Below are 22,253 nucleotides of genomic sequence, written 5' to 3' on the forward strand. Positions count from 1 at the left end.
TTTTTGATGACGCTCCGAGGGAATCATGATGCTGCTGGAGATCGGCGATGAGGTGAGTGACGGGTCGGCTGCTGGTAACTGTTCCCCCGTGCAGAGACTTTGCACTTACTCCCCCTGATCGAGATCCTGACGGACCTTCACTGGGGAGGGGGAGAATATTCATGGTAGATCGGAGTTGACGTTTACTCTGTCCAGATGCAGCGAATCCAGGCAAGGGAGACGGGCCCTGGCAACACTCAGACATCCCTTCTGCTAACTATGGTGGGTGTGTGACTGATGTGAGCAGTTAATGCCTACCTCTTGTTACCCAGAGGTTTTCTTCCGCTGCCGTTATAACTTCCAAGCTATGGGACACTACGACAGTGGCATCATGATATTCTGTAAGCAATACACACAGCATGCTTTAGGATTAGATTTTGGGTTTCTCTCTTAAAGCTGCACTGATTCAGACTAAGGGTATATCGTAAACTTCTGTTATCTTACATTGCAAATGGTGAAGTATGAAGCATCAAGGGCCATTTGTCCTAGTGCAATCAATCAGTCCTGCGATTGAAAACTTAGTGCTGATATGGTTAAAATTCTGGTCAGTTTGTCTATACCTCCTAAGTAGAAATTCCCTAAAGCATAGGTTTCATTAACACAAAAAAAACTACAAATGATGAAAATCTGAATTTAAAAGGAAAATGCTGGAAAAGCAATAGACTACCCCAACAGATTCTTAGAGGAAGTATTGGGGTTGTCTGTTGTATGTGGTGTTCCCAATGTGGCCTCCTTTACCTTGATGAGGCCCGGTGTAAATTGGGGACTGCTTTGTTGAGCACCTGCGTTCCATTCTCCAAAAGTGGAATTTCCTGGTGGCCATCTATCGTAATTCCTGTCCCCATTCCCATTCCACTGTGACTGTCCGTAGCCTCTTCTGCCACGATAAGGGCACTCTCAGGGTAGAGCAGCATATTCTGTCTAGGTAGCCTCCAACGTGATGAACACGGGTTTCTCCTTCCAGTATGTTTTTTTCCCCCTGAACCATTATGGATAATTTCACTCACCTCAACACTAAACTAATTCCACAACCTACTCCATTCTCCTCTTCTTTCTCCAGTCTGGGCTCTCGCCTCTTCTCACCTGCCACACACCTCCCCAGTGCCCCTCTTTCTTCCTTTTCTCCCATGTGCCACTCTCTTCGGTCAGGTTCCTTTTTCTCCAGCCCTTTATCTTTCCCACCCACCAGGCTTCATCTATCACCTTCGAGCTTGTCCTCCTTTCCATCCCCCCTCCTCTTTATTCTGGCCTCTTCCCCTTCCTTTCCAGTCCTGAAGAAGGGCTTAGGACCGAAACATCAATTGTTTATTCATTTCCATACTTGTTGCCTGACCTGCTGAGTTAGAAGACAAATTGCAAATACAATAAATAAATAATGTTTAGCACAAAAGTTGTGGATTCCTTGAAAATGTTGTGGAATCAGTTTAGTGTTGAGGTGAGTAAAATTATCCTGTTAAGATGAAACCACACTCAGGTTGGAGGAACAACACCTTATATTCCGTCTGGGTAGCCTCCAACCTGATGGCATGAACATTGACTTCTCTAATTTCTGTTAATGTCCCACCTCCCCTTCATACCCCATCCCTTATTTACTTATTTACTATTTTTTTTCCCTTTTTTTCCTCTTTTTTTCTCCCTCTGTCTGTCTCACTGTAACTCCTTGCCCATCCTCTGGGCTCCCCTCCCCCTTTCTTTCTCCCTGGCCCTCCCGTCCCATGATCCTCTCTCTTCTCCAGCCTCATATCCCTTTTGCCAATCAACTTTACAGCTCTTAGCTCCATCCCTCCCCCTCCTGTCTTCTCCTATCATTTTGGACCTCTTCCCCCTCCCCCACCAAATCTCTTACTATCTCTTCTTTCAGTTAGTCCTGACGAAGGGTCTCGGCCCGAAACGTCAACTGTACCTCTTCCTATAGATGCTGCCTGGCCTGCTGCGTTCACCAGCATTTTTTGTGTGTGTTGCTTGAATTTCCAGCATCTGCAGATTTCCTCGTGTTTGAAGTTATCCATGATGATTCAGGAGCCTGATGGGTGAAGGGTAATAACTGTTCCTGAAACTGGTGGTGTGGGGCCTAGGGTTCTGGGATCGCTTCCTGATGGCAGCATTGAGAAGAGAGTATGACCTGGATGCTGGGGGTTGGTGGGGGGGGGGTCTTTGATGATGATTGCTGGTTGGGGGGGGGGGTTGTCTTTGATGATGATTGCTGCTTTCTTGTGGCTCCTTGTGGACGTGCCCAGTGGTTGAAAGGCCTTTTCCTGTGATAGCTGTGCTGTATCCACTATTTTTTTGTAGGTTTTTCAGTTCATGGGCATTGGTGTTTCCATAACAGATCGTGATGAAACCAGTCAGAATATTCTCCACTGTGCATCGATAGAACTTTGTCAGAGCTTCAGATGACATGCACAGACTTCTGAGAAGCAGAGGCGCTGCTATGCTTCTTTGTAATGACTCTTACGTGCTGGTCCCAGGATAGATCCTCTGAAGGGATAACACCAAGGAATAAAAGGTATTGACCCTCCCCACCTCTGATGCCCTAATGAGAACTGGTTCACAGACCTCCATTTTCCTCCAACTGTAGTCAATAATCAACTCTTTGGTTTTGCGACATTGAGTGAGAGGCTGTTGTTGTGGCACCATTCGCCAGATTTTCAATCTCCCTCCTGTATACTGATTCATCACCACCTTTGATTCAGCCAACAAACTTGCATTTGGTCTTGGAGCTGTGCTTGACCTCACAGTCATAAGAACAAAGTGAGACAAGCAAGAGGCCAACCACGCAGCCTAGTCGGTGATGAACAAAAGAAAATGTTTTGGGATTGGAGGCAAAGCATGAGTAAATTTCAAAGGGCGGGGATGACGTAAGGCAAAATAGGACTGGGACAACTAAAACTAGATGTGCTTGGAGAACCTGTAAATACAACTGTCCACAAAAAAATGGAATCATTGGTTACGATCTGAAACTAGAATTAGCTTTCCAACAGCATCCTTGATTTCCTCACTTGTGGATCATATTTAGTTCAGATTGGCAGTCACATCTCGTCCGCAATCTCCATCAGCACAGGTGTGCCACAAGGCTGTGAGCTTAGCCCCCTGTTCTACTCACTTTACATTTATGACGGTGGCTAAGCACGCTTTCAATGCTATATTTAAGTCTGCTAACGACAATACTGTCGCTGGCTGAATCAAACATGGTGACGAATCAGCATACAGAAGGGAGATTGAAAATCTGGCTGAGTGGTGCCATAACAACAACCTCTCACTCAATATCAGCAAGACCAAGGAGATGATTATTGACCTCAGGAGAAGGAAACCAGATGTCCATGAGCCAATCCTGAATGGTGGAGAAGGTCAGGAACTTTAAATTCCTCAGTGCTATTATTTCCTGGAATCAGCACGTAAGTGCAATTACGAAGAAGGCACGGCGCTGCCTCTACTTCCTCGGAAGTTTGCAAAGAATTGGCATGACATCTAAAACTTTGACAAACTTCTATAGGTATGTGGTGGAGAGTATATTGACTGGCTGTATCATCAATGCTCTTGAACGGAAAATCCTGCAAAAAGTAGTGGATACGGCCCAGTACATCATGGGTAAAGCCCTCCCCACCGTTGAGCACAACTGCATGGAGCGCTGTCGCAGAAAAGCAGCATCCATCATCAGTGTTCCCCACCACCTGGGTCAGGCTGTCTTCTCACTGTTGCCATCAGGAAGAAGGTACAGGAGCCTCAGGACTCACACCACCAGGTTCAGAAACAGTTACTTCCCCTCATAGTCGTAGTCATACTTTATTGATCCCGAGGGAAACTGGGATCAAACTCAATCATCAAACTCTTGAACCAGAGGGGATAACTTCACTTGCCTCATCACTGAACTGTTTTCACAAAGTGTGGACTCGCTTTCAAGGACGCATCATCTCATGTTCTCAGTATTTATTGCTTATTGATTTTTTATTCTTTAGTATTTGTGCAGTTTGTTGTCTTGTGCACTGGTTGTCCGCCTATTGGGTGTGGTCTTTCATTGATTCTATTATGGTTATTGGATTTACTGATTATGCCCGCAAGAAAATAAATCTGAGGGTTGTATATAGTGACATATATGTACTTTGATAATAAGTTTACTTTGAAATTTGAACATAGCACATTACAGGCTCTTTAGCCTATGACTTTGTGCTAATCTTTTAACCTACTCCAAGATCAATCTAATGCTTCCCTCCATTTTTCTTTCATCCATGTGACTATCCAAAGGTTCTCTTAAATGTCCCTAATGTACCTGCCTCTATTACCGTCCATGCTGGGGCGTTTCACACACCCACAACTCTGTGTCAGAAAAGAATCCATCTCTGACATACACTCCTCCCCCATACTTTCATCCAATCACCTTAAAATTGTGCCCTCTTGTATCAGCTATTTCCAACCTAGGGCAAACGTGCTGGCTGTTCACTCCACTCTGTTAATGCCTTTTATCATCTTAAATGGGGGAAATTGTAATTTCTCTAACTGAAAGATAAAATGTTATTTATTGGAAATTTGTATGAAGTGAAAGAAAAATGGAGCAAAATATTACAATGAGACATGGCAGGAAACTCAGAGCCATGCAAGTGGATAGAATAAGGTACTCACCCAACCTGCAGAGCGGATCTGTGCAAGAGCAGGAAGCATGGAAAAGAACAAGTCTCATTGCTTGTGAGTTTTAATTTAGAGGATCGAAGTTAGAGGAGAAGGTAGTTAAATGAGGAAGTCGTGTTGCGAGTGAGTTTTACTTTGGAGGATCATGAGCAAGATCTGTGTGAGCTGAAGGCATTGAAAAGAACAAGTCTCCTTGGTTATGGATTTCACTAGGACTAAGAAAAAGAAGATAGTTTAAGCAGAGTGTCCATTGTGGGTGTGGCCATATTGTGAGGGTATGTGGTGACAGCGGGGAGCTGAGGCTTTGGCGAGAAGTGGCAGAGGCTAACATGAGTTTCTGGTAAGTTTTATTTTTTTTAAATTTCTTCATTATTGCACAGGTAGAGCAGCAAGAATGGAACCCAGGGCAGCAGTGGTGCTCCTCCTGCATGATATAGGGTGACCTCCAGTGTCCCTGATGACTACTCCTTCGAGAAGTACATTCAGCTGCAACTCCTTGCAGATTGTGTTAGAAAACTGGATGACCTACCGATCACTCAGAAGAATGAGGAGATGATAGATAGGAGCTACAGGAAGGCGGTAACGCTTAAGTTGCAGGAGGCAAGTAGCTGGGTGACTGTTAGGAGAGGGAAAAACAATAGACACACAATGTAGAGTACACCTGTGGCCATTCCCTCAGTAAAAAGTATACCGCTTTGGATACTGTTGATCGGGGAAAAATACCAGGAGAAATACCTGAAAGACCAGGTCTCCACCACTGAGTCTGGTTCTGTGGCTCAGAGGAAGGGGGAGAAGAGGAGAGTGATGATGACAGGAGATTCAATAGTTAGTGAAACAAAAGAGGAGAATCTGTAGATGTGGAAGAGACTCCTGGATGGTATACTGCCTTGCAGGTGTCAGGGTTGGGGATAGCTCAGATCAAGTCCACAGCATTCTTAAGGGGCGGGGAGGGCAGCCAGAAGTTGTGGTACGTATTAGTACTAGTATAAGTTCAATGGAACAATACCCTAGCAGGGATGACAGTGGAACAACAATGGCAGATATTTCTGGGAATAATGCAGAAGGTGCAGGATCAGTTCATTCCAAAGAGGAAGAGAGATCCTAATGGGAGTAAGGGGAGGCCGTGGCTGACAAGGGAAGTAAAGGACAGTATAAAGGTAAAAGAGAAGAAGTATAACATAGCAAAGATGAGTGGGAAGCCGGAGGATTGGAAAACTTTTAAAGAGCAACAGAAGGTAACTAAAAATGTAATACGCGGAGAAAAAATGAGGTACGAAGGTAAGCTAGCCAAGAATATAAAGGAGGATAGTAAAAGCTTCTTTAGGTATGTGAAAAGGAAAAAAATAGTTAAGACCAAAATTGGGCCCTTGAGGACAGAAAAGGGTGAATTTATTATGGGGAACAAGGAAATGGCAGACGTATTGAACAGGTAGTTTGGATCTGTCTTCACTAGGGAAGACACAAACAATCTCCCAGATATAATAGTGGCCAAAGGACCTAGGGTAATGGATGAACTGAAGGAAATTTATATTAGGCAGGAAATGGTGTTGGATAGACTGTTGGGTCTGAAGGCTGATAAGTCCCCGGGACCTGATGGCCTGCATCCCAGGGTACCTAAGGAGGTGGCTTTAGAAATCGTGGACGCATTGGTAATCATTTTCCAATGTTCTATAGATTCAGGATCAGTTCCTGTGGATTAGAGGGTGGCTAATGTTGTCCCACTTTTCAAGAAAGGATGGAGAGAGAAAACGGGGAATTATAGACCGGTTAGCCTGACGTCGGTGGTGGGAAAGATGCTGGAGTCAATTATAAAAGATGAAATTACGGCACATTTGGATGGCAGTAACAGGATAGGTCCAAGTCAGCATGGATTTACGAAGGGGAAATCGTGCTTGACTAACCTTCTGGAATTTTTTGAAGATGTAACTATGAAAATGGACAAGGGAGAGGCAGTGGATGTAGTGTACCTGGACTTTCAGAAAGCCTTTTGTAAAGTCTGACATAGGAGATTAGTGGGCAAAATTAGGGCACATGGTATTGGGGGCAGAGTACTGACATGGATTGAAAATTGGCTGGCTGACAGGAAACAAAGAGTAGCGATTAACAGGTCCCTTTCAGAATGGCAGGCGGTGACCAGTGGGTACCGCAGGATTCAGTGCTGGGACCGCAGCTGTTTACAATATCCATTAATGATTTAGATGAAGGGATTAAAAGTAACATTAGCAAATTTGCAGATGACACAAAGCTGGGTGGCAGTGTGAAATGTGAGGAGGATGTTATGAGAGTGCAGGGTGACTTGCACAGGCTGGGTGAGTGGGCGGATGCATGGCAGATGCAGTTTAATGTGGATAAATGTGAGGTTATCCACTTTGGTAAGAACAGGAATGCAGATTATTATCTAAATGGAGTCAAGTTAGGAAAAGGGGAAGTACAATGAGATTTAGGTGTTCTTGTACATACATCACTGAAAGCAAGCATGCAGGTACAGCAGGCAGTGAAGAAAGCTAATGGCATGCTGGCCTTCATAACAAGGGGAATTGAGTATAGGAGCAAAGAGGTCCTTCTGCAGCTGTACAGGGCCCTGGTGAGACCACACCTGGAGTATTGTGTGCAGTTTTGGTCTCCAAATTTGAGGAAGGACATACTTGCTATTGAGGGAGTGCAGCGTAGGTTCACAAGGTTAATTCCCAGGATGGGAGGACTGTCATATATTGAAAGATTGGAGCGACTGGGTTTGTATACACTGGAATTTAAAAGGATGAGAGGGGATCTGATTGAAACATATAAGATTATTAAGGGATTGGACATGCTGGAGGCAGGAAGCATGTTCCCGCTGATGGGTGAGTCCAGAACCGGAGGCCACAGTTTAAGAATAAGGGGTAGGCCATTTAGAACGGAGTTGAGGAAAAACTTTCACCCAGAGCGTGGTGGATATGTGGAATGCTCTGCCCTAGAAGGCAGTGGATGCCAAGTCTCTGGATGTTTTCAAGAAAGAGATGGATAGAGCTCTTAAAGATAGCGGAATCAAAGGTTATGGGGATAAGGCAGGAACTGGATACTGATTGTGGGTGATCAGCCATGATCACAGTGAATGGCGATGCTGGCTCGAAGGGCCGAATGGCCTACTCCTGCACCTATTGTCTATAACAATAGCCAGGAAAAGGCATGAGGTCCTAAAAAGCAAATACGGGGAGCTCGGAAGGAAGTGAGAAAGCAGATCCTCAAAGATAGTAATCTCAGGATTGCTGCCTGTACCACGCACCAGTGCGAGTAAGAATAGAGTGATATGGTAGATGAATGTGTGGCTGAAGAATTGGTGCAAGGGGCAGGCATTCAGGTTTGTAGATCATTGGGATCTCTTATGGGGAAGGTCTGACCTGTGTATAAAGGATGGGTTACACTTGGACTCAATGTCCTTACAGGAAGGTTTGCTAGAGCGGTTGAGAAGTGTTTAAACTATGTTGGCAAGGGAATAGGAAGCAGAGTGATGGGGCAGTTGATAAGGTAAAATTGCAGTCACTGGGATGGGTATTTTACTGCATTATCAGGAACAAGGGTGGTGAACTTGGAGCACGAGTCAGTACATGGAAATGCAACATTCTGGCTGTTACAGAGTCTTAGTAGTCACAGGGGGAGGATTGGCTGCTGTTCCAGATTTTAGATGTTTCAAAAGAGACCCGGGGGGTGGGGGTGAAAGATGTATCAGCTGCAGAAAGGGAGGACATCGTGGAGGGATCATCTACTTAGTTTGGGTGCAAGTCAGAAACTGGAAGGGAGCAATCACTCATTTGGGAGTAATCTTATAGGCCCACTCAATGGAAACAGGAACACTGAGGAGCAGATCAGTAGCCAGTATTTGGAATGGTGCAAAAATAACAGGGTTATCATGGGTGACATCAGCTTCACTAATATTGATTGGCACCTCCTTAGTGCAAGAAGTTTGGATGGGGCTGAATTTGTTCATTTTGTCCAGGAAGGATGCCTGACACACTGAGGCTATGCTGGATCTAGAACTAGGCAATGAACTCAGGGTTGTATATGGTGACATATATGTACTTCGATAACAAATTTACTTTGACGGTATTTAATTGGGTGGGGAGAGAGTGAATTATGATGCTGTTAATCAGTTGGGAGTGTAAAATGGGAACAAATATTCTCAGGGTAATGTTCTTGGAGATATGAGCATTTGGTGAAGCATATTTTGATTAGTGGTAGAGGTGAGGAGCAGGCCCTGCCACACAAGCCTGGTTGACTTTTTCAAGGAGATGACTAAACAAATTAATGAAGGTGGAGCAGTAGATGATGTGAATATGGATTTTAGTAATGCATACAACCAGTTCCCCATGGTAGGCTCATTCAGAAAGTCAGGAAGCATGAGATCCAGAGAAACTTTGCTGTGTGGATTTGGAATTGGCAGAGAAGACTTGGAATTGGAACAGGATTTGGAATTGCCACAGAAGGCAGAGGTGGAGCTTATTTTCCCTGGAGGTTGGTGATTAATGGCATTCTGTGGGGATCTATTCCTGTACGCCTGCGCTCTTTGTGATTTTTTTTATGAATGTCTTGGAGAAGTGAATGACTGGGTTGGTAAGTTTGCAGATGACACAAAGGTTGGTGGTGTTTTATATAGTGTAGAAGGTTGTCATAGGTTACTAATGAGATACCGAGCTGAGCTGAGAAGTGGCAAGCTAAAAAAGTGTAAAATGATACCCTTTGGAAGGTCGAACTTGATGGCAGAGTACAAAGTTAATAGCAGGAATCTTGTGGAGCACCAGTGTTTAGAATAATCGTGATGGAGGTATGCTGCCTGTGCTTACTACTGCAGTCTGTAGATAGCAAGTTGAGAATCCAGTTGCAGAAGCTAATGTTGGCTCCAAGGGTTCAAGTGTGATGGGTTTGGCAGGAGGAAAAGAGAAGGCTTGCATTTATATAGAGCTTATCCTGCCTGTTTCAGAATGTCACCTTACAACCATTAATGCACTTCTGAATTATGGCCTTGCATTTAATGTGTGAAAAGCATGCATTCACAGACAATAATGTAAAAATCAGGTAATTAGCTTTAAAATTTTGACATCAGGATACAAGGGATAACTCCCTGTTTTTTTTTCCAGTCACGAGCTATCAGGCGTCCATTTGAAGATAGAAATAATATCTTGAGATCTTTTGACTGTCTCACCATTGAACTCGTTTTAAACTATATTTGTATTCAGAACCTCAGTCAGAGTCATTGCTGAAACAGCAGAGTGGAAGTGAGGACAAAAGCAATTTTTCTTTTGTCATTTTGGAAAGGAGGGGAAGTAATATCGGAAATAAGCAAGTGGGAAGGATGTTGTTGAATAAATCAGAGTGTAGGTACATCTTCAGCTAAGGTTAAAGAATGACAGATAGGATGCATTGTTACCAGAAATGAAATCATTTTCACAAATATGGCAAAATTGTTGGAAATGTATGGGTCTTTCCAAGAAATGTGGTCGGAACAAGTGTAATTAAAGTAGCCAGAGAAGTGAACTGAACACAAGAGATTCTGCAGATGCTGGAAATCCAGAGCAATACACACAAAATGCTAGAAGAACTCAGCAAGTCAGTCAGCATCTGTGGAACTGAATAAATACTTGACGTTTGAGGCCGAGAATCCTTCTTCAGGACTAGAAAGGAAGGGGGAAGAAGTCAGAAAAAGGTCGGGGAGAGGAAGGATTACGAGCGAGAAGGTGATCGGTGAAGCCAGGTGGGTGGGGAGGGGGGATAAAGTAAGAAGCTAGGAAGTGATAGGTGGGAAAGATAAATGGCCAAAGAAGATAGAATCTAATAGGAGAGGAGAGTGGATCATGGAAGAAAGGGAAGTAGGAGGGGAACCAGGGAAGGTGATAGCCAGGTAGGGAGAAGAGGTAAGAGGGGTGCCAGAGTGGGAAATTGAAGAAGGGGGAGGGGGGAAGTTACCAGAAAATGGAGAAATCAATGTTCATACTATCAGGTCAGGTTGGAGGCTACCCAGACGAAATAGGGGGTGTTGCTTCTCCATCCTGAGAGTGGCCTCATGGTGGCAGAAGAGGAAGACATAGACCGACATGTCGGAATGGGAATAGGGATTGGAATTAAAATGGTTGGCCACTGGGAAATCCTTTTGGTTGCAGATGGAGTGAAGGTGTTCAACCAAGTGTTCCCCCAATCTACCTTGGGTCTCACCAATATAGAGGAGGCCACATAGAGGGCCCAACGTAAATTACCCCAACAGATTCGCAGGTGAAATGTTGCCTCACGTGGAAGGACTGTTTGGGGCACTGAATGAAGGTGAGGAAGGAGGTGAATAGGCAGGTGTAGCACTTCTTCCGCTTGCAGGGATAAGTACCAGGTGTGAGATTAGTGGGGAGGGGGGCGGTAAAGATGTGTTTAGTGGTAAGATCCCATTGAAGATGGCAGAAGTTGTGGAGAATGGTGTGCTTAAATTTGATACGAGTTGATAACCAGCCCCTTGAAATGGATTTAGTCTCAACCTGAAATGTTGACAATTCATTTTCCCCCACAAATGAATTATTCCGCAGTTGCACCAGATTCCTGCATCTGCAGTCTTTTGTGTCCCCTCTGAAACAAGTTGAGAATGAGAAGAGTCACAGATGGGATATATGAATGGGAGGAAAGGATAGAAATTAGAAGCAGAGTTCATAGAAATTTCTTGTTGGGGCAAGAACAAGAAGTACTACTAATATGGAAAAAAGACAGACAGGGGAGTGAATTTTAGATTTCCAAAGCAAGCACTTTTGAAGCATCTTTGGAATCAGTGGAACTTCAAGATCTGAGATGCATTCAACACATACAAAATGCTGGAGGAACTCAGCGGGCCAGGCGGCATCTATGGAAAAGAGTAAAGTCAACATTTCGGGCTGAGACCATTCATCAGGACCATACTGATGAAGGGTCTCGGCCCAAAATGTCAACTGTACTCTTTTCCATAGATTCTGCCTGGCCTGCTGAGTTCCTCCAACATTTTGTGTATGTTGCTTGGATTTCCAGCATCTGCGGATTTTCTGTTGTTTGTGATCTGAGATGCATTGTTTCTTCACTTCTTAGAGAACCTATTTTATAAAAATAACATTGTCATTTTCAGTACTGTAATGTATTCCTTTGTGTTTCGCTTGGCAAAAATCTGATCAATGAGCTGGTGATGCAGAAACTTGAGGTTTCTTTTCAGTCTAACTAATTGATTTTCTTCCTTCAAATTAGGTTTCTTGTTTTCTTTACCAAGATATGGGCAAACAATGTTTTAAGTATATCACCTAAAAAGTTGGCACAGAAGCAGTGGTATTACTTTACTGCAATAAAATCACGGTTTTTTGCAGAACGTTTTTTCCCCAGAGATAACACCCCAGAATTTGGCATGATGTCAGTACAGAAACTTGAAGAAGACATTGATCTTTATGTTCCTGCTGCAGCAGTCCGTGGCTTAACTCAGCTAAACAGGGAATTATTTCAGAAAACTGTTGCACTTCCAGCTCTTAAAGTGAGAAAGGACTTAATCAACAAAGTCATGAAACCTCTGAGAAATATTGCAATAAAAAGACCTGGACTGAAGCGTGTAGTTGAAGATTCTAAAGATGAAATGTATAGATTCATCTTGATGGACCCAAACAAAATATCATGCTCAGAATCTTTTGGAGCTGTCGAGAGAGCTGTTTTAAAGGAATATAATGTTGATCCTCAGATTCACCTGTATAATTTAGAAATGACATATGAACATTTCAAACCTGAAGAAATTCTGAAGGCAGTTTTGCCTGAAGGACAGGACGTAACTACTGGATTTAGCAGAATTGGCCACATTGCTCACATGAATCTTCGAGGTCATCAGCTTCCATACAAGCATTTGATTGGTAGGGTCTGAATTTAATTGTCTTTAAGCAAAAGAAAATATTTTTTGTCTCAGAGATAGCAATTTTATTTAATGCAACCACTGGTGAATTGATTACAAACAACTGATCAATCTATCAAACATCTATTTTTACCAATATTTGTGATAAATATTGAGATTTAACTTATTATTGTTCATTAAGTTTTAAAATGTAAGTTTATAAGTAATGCGTTTACTTTAGGGCTGTAGTCCTATATCAAAAATAGATGCAGATTATTCAAAACAACTGAATTAAACTATGATTCTTAAATACACATGCCAATAATTTTGTTTCTTAGGTCAAGTTATAATGGATAAGAATCCTGGAATAACTTCAGTGGTTAATAAAATTAATATTATTGAGAATACTTACCGTAATTTTCAGATGGAAGTATTGGCGGGGGAAGACAATATGATAGCAAAGGTAAGAGTATTAAATTTCAGTGTATTTTTTTTCCCCAGTGATGTTGGTACAATCTTTTTCATTTTCTAAAAAAAACAGATATTTTTAACAGACACTATTAAAGAATCTTGGGCAGTCTTTCAGCGGAAACATAAATTGTGATGCTCACGTGCAAACGTAATGCTTTATTTTTTTTACATGTGTAGATTACAGCAAACCTAATGAAAACAAGAAACTTAACATAGTAATAATCATGGAGACACAGCACTGCAGATGCTGGAACCTGGTGCAAAATAAAACTGACTGCTGGACTAACACAGCAGGTCAGGCAGCAATTGTTAATTGAAATTGACCATAAAAGTTTTGGGCCAGTGCAGTGGGTGCTGTAAGGGAAAGGGTTGGGGAGTGGCATTAAGTCAGTTTAGAACAAACACTGATCGATGCAGCCAACAAATAGGCAGGCGTAGTTATGGCCCATCTTTGATCTGAGAAATTAAGAGAAATCAAAAGAAAAATTATGTCTATCCAAACTTCTCTTAAACATTGAAATCGAGCTTGCATGCACCACCTGCACACTCTCACAACCCTCTGAGTGAAGAAGTTTCCCCTCATGTTCCCCTTAAAATTTTTACCTTTCACCATTAACCCATGACCTCTAGGTGTAGTTCCACCCAACCTCAGTGGAAAAAGCTCACTTTCATTTACACTATCTATAGCTCTCATAAATTTGTATACATGTATCGCATCTCCTGTCAATCTTCCATGTTCCAAAGAATAAAGTCCTAACCTATTCAATCTTTCCTTATAACTGGCATCCTCCAGTCCCAACAACATCCTTGTAAATTTACTCTGTACTTTTTCAACCTTATTTAGATCTTTCCTGTAGGTAGATGACAAAATCTGCACACAATACTTCAAATTAGGCCTCACCAACATCTTATAAAACCTCAACATATCTCCTGTACTCAGTACTTTTATTTATGAAGGCCAATGTCCTAAAATCTTTTTTTACATCCCTTTTGACTTGTGATGGCATTTTCAATTAATTATGGACCTATAATTCCCAGATCCCTTTGTTCTACAGCACTCCTCACCTACCCTGGTTGCTCGTACCGAAGTGCAACACCAAATGGCAGATGGAATTTAATGCAGACAATTGTGAGATGTTGCAAGGGTTCTGGCAATTTCTGCACTTGCCTGCCACAGGCTGTGAGGGAACACCTTGCCACGCCCTGGAGATTTATCCACCCTAATTTGCCTGAAGGCAGCAAATACCACCTCTTCTGTAATCTGTTTTGGGTCCCTCACTTCTATATACTCTGTTTCCGTCTTCTGAGCAAATACAGATACAAAAAATTCATTTGGGATTACCCCATCTCTTTTGGCTGCACACAATTCTGATCTTCCAGAGGACCAATTTTGTCCTTCACAATCCTTTTGCGCTTAATATGCCTGTAGAATCCCTTAGGATTATCCTTCACCTTGTGTGCTAGGGCCTCATGCCGCCTTTTAGCTTTCCTGATTTCTTTTTTTTAAGTGTTCTCGTGCATTTCTTATACTCCAATAAGCACCTCATTTGTTCCTACCTGCTATGCATCTCTTTTTTTTTCTTAACCAGGGCCTCAATATCTCTTGAAAACCAAGGTTCCCTAAACCTGTTTATCTTTACTTTTTTTTATTCTGACAGGACTATACAAGCTTTGAACTCTCAAAATTTCACTTTTGAAGGCCTCCCAATTGCCAAGTACACCTTTGCCAAAAAACAGCCTGTCCCAATCCAGACTTGCCAGATCCTTTCTGATACCATCAGAATTGGCCTTTTTCCAATTTAGAATCTCAACCCGCAAATCAGACCTATCTTTTTGCATATTTACTTTGAAACTGATGGCATTATGATCACTAGGTATAAAGTGTACCCCTACACAAACTTCTGTCGCCTGCCCTGCCTCATTTCCTAATAGCAGATATATTTAATTATTTTTATACATATTTGATAAGATGATTATAGAGTGCAACTTTGATAAAACATAGGCATCGAGAAACAACTTAACATTTTGTCTTATTCCCATCTAGATTTTTTAACCTTTTAATATCTGAAAAAAGGAATGTACTGAGTCTCATATTTAGGTTGCATTGTAACTCAGGACAAAAATAATAGATTTCTTGTTTTAACATTTTATTCTGAATGCATTTCATTTGGAATTAAATTGTATACAATTTATATAGGAACCCAGTAGTGGATGGAATTTGTAAAAGACAGCAGTACCAGGGTTGAATTATCTGATTGCCTTTTCTGGGAAGTGTGGATAACTTTTTAAAGACACAGTAGAATGTCTGCTGGAAAATAATGTTTTGACTCTATTTGCAAAGTAAAACCTGGCATAGATTTATGGTAATAATTACAGAACATTGGGTGGAAAGTATTTAAGATGCCAGTCTCCTGCTGCATCCATTCATTCCCAGAGATGTGTTTAAATACAATATCAATAAGCTAGTCAGGAATACTTTGCACCAATGGTTCTATTGTAACGTGAAGTAGGTGATTTTTTTTTGAAAGACAGTGTTCCATTTAACTTTTAAATCCATCTTATCTGTTCCGTTCTTGAAAAAATTATGATCGGATATGTTCTCACAATTCTGTTTTGATAGCTTAGTGTTAATGATTTTATTTACCTTCTATCAGCAATTGAAGTATGAAAAATATACATTGTGTCTTGATAGGTCAAAGAGAACAACATAACATACGAATTTGATTTTTCCAAAGTCTACTGGAATCCACGACTCAGCACAGAACATGGTCGAATAGTTGATCTTTTGAAAGCTGGAGATCGAGTGTATGATGTATTTGCTGGTGTTGGACCTTTTGCTATTCCAGCAGCAAAGAAAAAATGCAAAGTTATGGCAAATGATCTTAACCCAGAATCTTATAAGTGGCTGGTGCATAACTGCAAGATGAACAAAGTCGATAAAAATGTACAAACATTCAATCTGGACGGTAGGAACTTTATTATGGGTCCAGTTAAAGAAGATTTAGCAAAACAAATTGAAACATGTTCGTTAAAGGAGGACAAAACCTCTATTCACATAATCATGAATCTGCCCGGTTTGGCAATTGAGTTCCTGGATGCATTTAGACAACTTTTACAGGAACAGGATTCTTTTGATGTTTTACCTACAGTCCATTGCTACAGTTTTTCTAAGAGTGATGAACCTGCCAAAGATATTCAGAGAAGAGCAGAATATTTCCTAAATACCACTTTAGAAGGACGTTGCTCAATCCATTTGGTTCGCAATGTGGCCCCAAACAAGGAAATGATGTGTATAAGTTTTATGGTCCCTGCTGAGGTGCTGTGCAGAAATCTATCAGCAGAAGGTTAGTACCTCTATGGCAGTATCTATTTTTGATAATGTCATATTCTAATTGTGACATTTTCCAAAATTCATTGTGATCAAGTTTACCATTGCATAATAGACAATGCCTCAAACATTTAAATTAGAATATCACCCTTGTTAACCTGATCTACAAAAAAAAATTCTTCTTCTAAATTCAGGGGCTGGCATTAGAAGGAACACTACTAAATATTTCTGTAAATGCCCTAAGGACTTGTATTGCTAAAAGCTATTGTACTACCCCAAACCTAAATGGGTTATTAGTATAACTATTTATCTTATAAATCTGAAGATTGTGACATATATAATTGAGCTATGTTTTATTTAGTGTATGGGTATAAATTAGCTCTGTAATTTTAAGCATAATGGTACCCACCAATAATTAAAAATACTTGGATTTTATTGTGCTGTATTTGATTTCAATAAGTGAAACTTAATTCCTTTATTTTACACATAACTTGTTCCTACATTTTGTGATCCTGTTGTGACCACCTTTCTGGCAGGGAAAGACCCTGTTCGGAAACTATGAAAGGGAATGTGATTTTTCATCCTACTGCTGAAAATGATTATATATTATAAAGTGTACATTGAGGACTGCTGGATTTAATTTACCCAGTATTAAAAGAATTGTATACTGCCAGCGTAATTAAAGAAGATTTTAACTTTAAGATTGTTGAGATTCAGAGCAGGAATTTGAAAGACTATAAAAATTTTTATTAAGGGATTGGAGATCAAACGTAATGGATTGAAACAAAATTGTTCTTGTGAGTTTTAGTTTAGTTGCAGATTAAAAGTTCTGTCATTAATATGCAATTTTCTTTTCAACTTCCCAGACAATACCAAAGAACCAGCTCCAAAACGCCTAAGGTTTGATGAGACTACTGCCTGTAATGGACCACGGTGACTTGTGATAAATGAGCAACCTCATTTTTAGCAGTTAAGAAACTGAATACAGTGCAATTTAATTGCCAGTCACTTAAAGGAATCTGAATGTTTGCATCATTTCCTGGTCTCCTTTCTCCTGGTCATGACTTGCTTCTATAAACAGCCAGTGATTTGTTATAATGGGGATTGAAGTCCTCTCAAGGGCTCACTTTACTTTCTAGCCAGGATAGTTTTTCCACTGTGGATATTGAATTCTATCATATTAATAAGTAACCAATGGAAAATCTTGACTTCCTTCACCACCACCATTAGAACTGCAAATAAAACTTTTAAAAAAATGCATTCAGCATTCATGAATCATTTTGGATTTTTGGAACACTTTCAGAAAGCTTAAATATCTTGAATTATATTCTTTTCAGCAGAGCAAATTTCAGTAGGTTTTAGAATAGATGGCTTCAGCCCAAATGCAGTAAATAAATTGCATTTATCATAACCTATTTTCGGCAGCTATAGTATCTAAATGATTGGGCTTCAATTTACAGTAGTGTTGAAGCAGTTTTTATTCCATTGAAAGAATAAGATACTCAAATAACAAATATTTTGAGATTGTTAAATGAATTTCACTGCTTTTGAGCCGTTATAATCAAGATTGCTTTTGACTTAATAAAATAAAGACATCCAATGTTTTTCTAAGATTCGGAACAATGAAAATATGCCAAATGATTATTTATCACGGAGATTTATAGGTTTAAAAATGAGTTAGCACACTATTAAAAACACAACAATATACCATCTGTTTTGCTGATGACAAAGGGGCAGCACAATAGCGTAGTGGTTAGCACAACACTACAGTACAGGCGACCAGGGTTCAATTCTCACTGCTGTCTGTAAAAAGTTTGTACATTCTCCCCGTGACCATGTGGGTTTCCTCCCACAATCCAAAGACGTACTGGTTGTTAGGTTAATTGATCATTGTAAATTGTCCCATGACTAGGCCGAGATTAAATTGTGGATTGCTGGGCAATGTGACTGGAAAGGCCTATTCCATGTTGTATCTCAATTAATCAAATAGGCTGCTGAATGAACTCAGTGGGTCAGAGGAGTAACCAGCATTTTGGATTGAGACCCTGCATCGGTAGTTTCTGGCAGCTTATGTGTCCTTGCAAAAGTTTGGGTACTCCTGGTAAAAATTTCTGTTACTGTGAATAGTTAAGTGAGTAGAAGATGAACTGATCTTCAAAAGTCATAAAGTTGAAGATGAAACATTCTTTTCAACATTTTAAGCAAGATTAGTGTATTATTTTTGTTTTGTACAATTTTAGAGTGGGGGAAAAAAGGAAAAGAGCACCATGCAAAAGTTTGGGCACCCCGAGATTTGAGCTCTTAGATGACCTTTATCAAGGTCTCAGACCTTAATTAGCTTGTTAGGGCTATGGCTTGTTCACAGTCATTGTTAGGAAAGGCCAGGTGATGCAAATTTCAAAGCTTTATAAATACCCTGACTCCTCAAACCTTGTCCCAACAATCAGCAGCCATGGAGTCCTCTAAGCAGTTGCTCAGCGCTCTGAAATTTAAAATAAATGATGCCCACAAAGCAGGAGAAGGCTATAAGAAGATAGCAAAGCGTTCTCAGGTAGCCGTTTCCTCAGTTCGTAATGTAATTAAGAAATGGCAGTTAACAGGAACGGTGGAGGTCAAGTTGAGGTCTGGAAGACCGAGAAAATTTTGCTCGTAGGATTGCTAGAAAGGCAAATCAAAACCCCCGTTTGACTGCAAAAGACCTTCAAGAAGATTTAGCAGACTCTGGAGTCGTGGTGCACTGTTCTACTGTGCAGTGACACCTGCACAAATATGACCTTCATGGAAGAGTCATCAGAAGAAAACCTTTCCTGCATCCTCACACAAAATTCAGCGTCAGAAGTTTGCAAAGGAACATCTAAACAAGCCTGATGCATTTTGGAAACAAGTCCTGTGAACTGATGAAGTTAAAATAGAACTTTTTGGCCACAATGAGCAAAGGTATGTTTGGAGGAAAAAGGGTGCAGAATTTCATGAAAAGAACACCTCTCCAACTGTTAAGCATGGGGGTGGATCGATCATGCTTTGGACTTGTGTTGCAGGCAGTGGCACGGGGAACATTTCACTGGTAGAGGGAAGAATGAATTCAATTAAATACCAGCAAATTCTGGAAGCAAACATCATGCCGTCTGTAAAAAAAAAAGCTGAAGATGAAAAGAGGATGGCTTCTACAACAGGATAATGAACCTAAACACACCTCAAAATCCACAATGGACTACCTCAGAGGCATAAGCTGAAGGTTTTGCCATGGCCCTCACAGTCCCCCGACCTAAACATCATCGAAAATCTGTGGATAGACCTCAAAAGAGCAGTGCATGCAAAACGGCCCAAGGATCTCACAGAACTAGAAGCCTTTTGCAAGGAAGAATGGGTGAAAATCCCCCAAACAAGAATTGAAAGACTCTTAGCTGGCCACGGAAAGTGTTTACAAGCTGTGATACTTGCCAAAGGGGGTGTTACTAAGTACTGACCATGCAGGGTGCTTGAACTTTTGCTTCCGGCCTTTTTCCTTTTTTGTTATTTTGAAACTGTAAAAGATGGAAATAAAAAAGTAATCTTGCTTAAAATATTAAAGAAATGTGTCATCTTTAACTTTATACCTTTCGGAAATCAGGTCATCTTTTACTCACTTGGCTATTCACAGTAACAGAAATTTTGACCGGGGTGCCCACACTTTTGTATGCCACTGTACTTGCCCTGAAGTGGTTCATTAGCTTTTTTAAAAATTAAATTGAGTGTGAGTATAAATCTTGTGAACGACATGGTCAGTCAAACAGATTAGACTTACTTTTGGTTCTCAGTGTTCTGAGCATCACTGTGAGTAATAACAGTTTTGTTTTTTGTGGTTAATGTGTGACCTCATTGGGGAAAAGTACTATAGATTACCAGGTATGTTAAGTTTCTTCTATTTTGCTGGAATTCTGCATCCGAATTGTATTCAAAGTCCTACAGCATGTTTCAGTCACACCAGTGCAGAGACTTTATTTAGTGATAGAGTGTGGAGTAGGCCCTTCCAGCCCTTTGAGCTACGCTGCCTCAGCAATCCCCGACAACATCCGATTTAACCCTGACCTAATCACAGGACAATTTACAATGACCGATTAACCTACCTGGTACATCTCTGGACTGTGTGAGGAAACTGGAGCACCTAAGGAAACCCCCAATTCCACAGGGACTCGTTACAGATGGCACCAGAACTTTATTTAAACATCAACCTTTTAATGCCAACAGGAGCATTGTGATACCCCTCAAGTTGTGCTCGTGCTTAAATGAAATGAAAGTATTTTTAAACTAACTACTGGCAGTAGTCAACTTTGATTGCTTTATTTCCCAGGGTCGCGTGAACCATTCCTGTTCCCTTAGTTAAGTGATAAGAATGAAGAGCTGAAAGGTTCAGCATTTTATTATTTTGTCAGTTCAGTCTGTGTCTCTATCATAACAATATGCAGCTTCATTTTCAAATTTCAGTATTAGCAATATCATATTAGGGTCACTTATTTTAAAAATATGTAAGTCTTAAATAATGACCATTGTCACTCTTTTTTAAAAAAAAAGGATATTAAGTTATAAAGTGAACATAACACCTTCAAACAGCAGGAAATGTCAGGTATTAGGATCTTTATTAAGTCTAAATGCACGGGGGCAATTCCTTACCCATCCCATGCCATAGATCTTTCTGGTTGAAGACACTATCTGGATTTTTTTTCTACAGGTGTTGTATGGGAAGATCGTTTTCTACTCAAGTCTGTAAGAAGTAGGCTATCAAAATATAAGCCACATTTCAATAATGACCAATGACCAATAATTTCATCCTATAAAGATAGACCCTACCCTTTGAATAAAATAAAAAGGTGCTTATGATCCCTTTCATTATTCTTGGCTAAAACATTAATATCATCTGAAATAATTATTATAAACATTAACCACTAGTCATTACAAGTGGAACAACAGGGCATTTAAAAAACACGTCTGTTAGTAAACATTTTTATTTAGTTATCTTGTTCCTTGTCCACTTGTGTAGTCTGGGGAAATTACTTCAGTATCCGAATGAGGTCATTAATGTGTTTCTGGCATTGAATGGGATCTTGGAATTGACAAGGACCTCGCCATCTCCAGCCATACAAGCTGTTCATGTTTTTGTGTACCTCCACTCTTTTTGTCTGCCTCCCACCTATCCAGTTTCCATTCTTTGTCAGCAGCAATACATTCCAATTACCCTGACCTTTTCAACGCTACTGGTCTCAGTTTCTCTTCCTCCTAATGGCAGTGACTCCATTTCCTGTTTTAATCTCACATATGCAAGAAATAGAGTGCAGTCAGACGTATAGACAGGACTTCAGGAAGGATAGAAAGGTGCTAAACATGATGTAGAAAATTTGAAATACATGATTAGACAGGACAAGTTTGATTTCTCCTCCCCTTCCCCCATGTGTCCAATGGCAGTTGAGTGGTGGAAGTGTTTCAGGCCTTTCAAAAAGAACTGGAGAAGCACCTGAAGACTAAGGGATGAAAAGGGACAAAAAGTGAAGAGAGACTGAATGGATTACTATACAAGGAACTGATATATACAAGATGGGCTCACGTTTGTGTCAATTATACCATGATTCTTATCTATATATTTTACTTCAGCTCCAAAGGGTAAGATTAAAAATTGAAAATGTCATTTTATTGTTGAAGGGAATAAAGTGCTGAAGAGAATAAACGACAAGAGTTTTATTTTGTTTAAATAAGAAGACTGCAATTTTCTCATACTGCAACTTCCCAGAGCATCAGTATTAGGAGTGTGAAACATACCAGTCTGCAACACTGGGTTTTGGACTGGTGTTCTTTTGGGAAAAATCACCAAACTCAGTGATTCAGCAACAGTTGATTTTTGATCTGGTTTGTAAGATTAAGCTACATCAGGGGTGTCTATATAATCATCACATAGATGAGCTGATAAAAATCTAAACAAAA

General features: G+C 40.6%; 1 protein-coding gene across 5 annotated transcripts; it reads left to right on the forward strand.

Annotated features, from left to right (window-relative positions):
* Window positions 1-18: 18 nt before the first annotated feature.
* trmt5 (tRNA methyltransferase 5) lies at window positions 19-22,032 on the forward strand. 5 transcript variants are annotated; one of them, XM_063046527.1, is made up of 5 exons: window positions 19-52; window positions 11,881-12,524; window positions 12,841-12,965; window positions 15,666-16,317; window positions 17,168-22,031. In XM_063046527.1, the coding sequence occupies exons 1-5, from the start codon at window positions 48-50 to the stop codon at window positions 17,236-17,238; spliced, it is 1,497 nt and encodes a 498-aa protein (XP_062902597.1). In that variant the 5' UTR covers window positions 19-47; the 3' UTR covers window positions 17,239-22,031. The 5 variants fall into 5 exon arrangements, with proteins under 5 accessions (XP_062902597.1, XP_062902614.1, XP_062902623.1 ...); XM_063046544.1 differs by having other exon boundaries at window positions 11,997-12,524; window positions 17,168-22,030; XM_063046553.1 differs by lacking the exon at window positions 19-52 and adding an exon at window positions 67-261 and having other exon boundaries at window positions 11,997-12,524.
* The last annotated feature ends 221 nt before the right edge of the window (window positions 22,033-22,253 follow it).

Source organism: Mobula hypostoma, chromosome 1 (genome assembly GCF_963921235.1).
Source record: "Mobula hypostoma chromosome 1, sMobHyp1.1, whole genome shotgun sequence".
Classification (NCBI taxonomy): Eukaryota; Metazoa; Chordata; class Chondrichthyes; order Myliobatiformes; family Myliobatidae; genus Mobula; species Mobula hypostoma.

Bases quoted from the DNA above. Each gene is read 5' to 3' on its own strand.
- trmt5 (XM_063046517.1), top strand. From the start codon at position 9,653: ATGGCCTTGCATTTAATGTGTGAAAAGCATGCATTCACAGACAATAAT. The intron at 12,525-12,840 runs GTAGGGTCTGAA...TTTGTTTCTTAG, and splicing joins TCCATACAAGCATTTGATTG to GTCAAGTTATAATGGATAAG. The intron at 12,966-15,665 runs GTAAGAGTATTA...GTGTCTTGATAG, and splicing joins AAGACAATATGATAGCAAAG to GTCAAAGAGAACAACATAAC.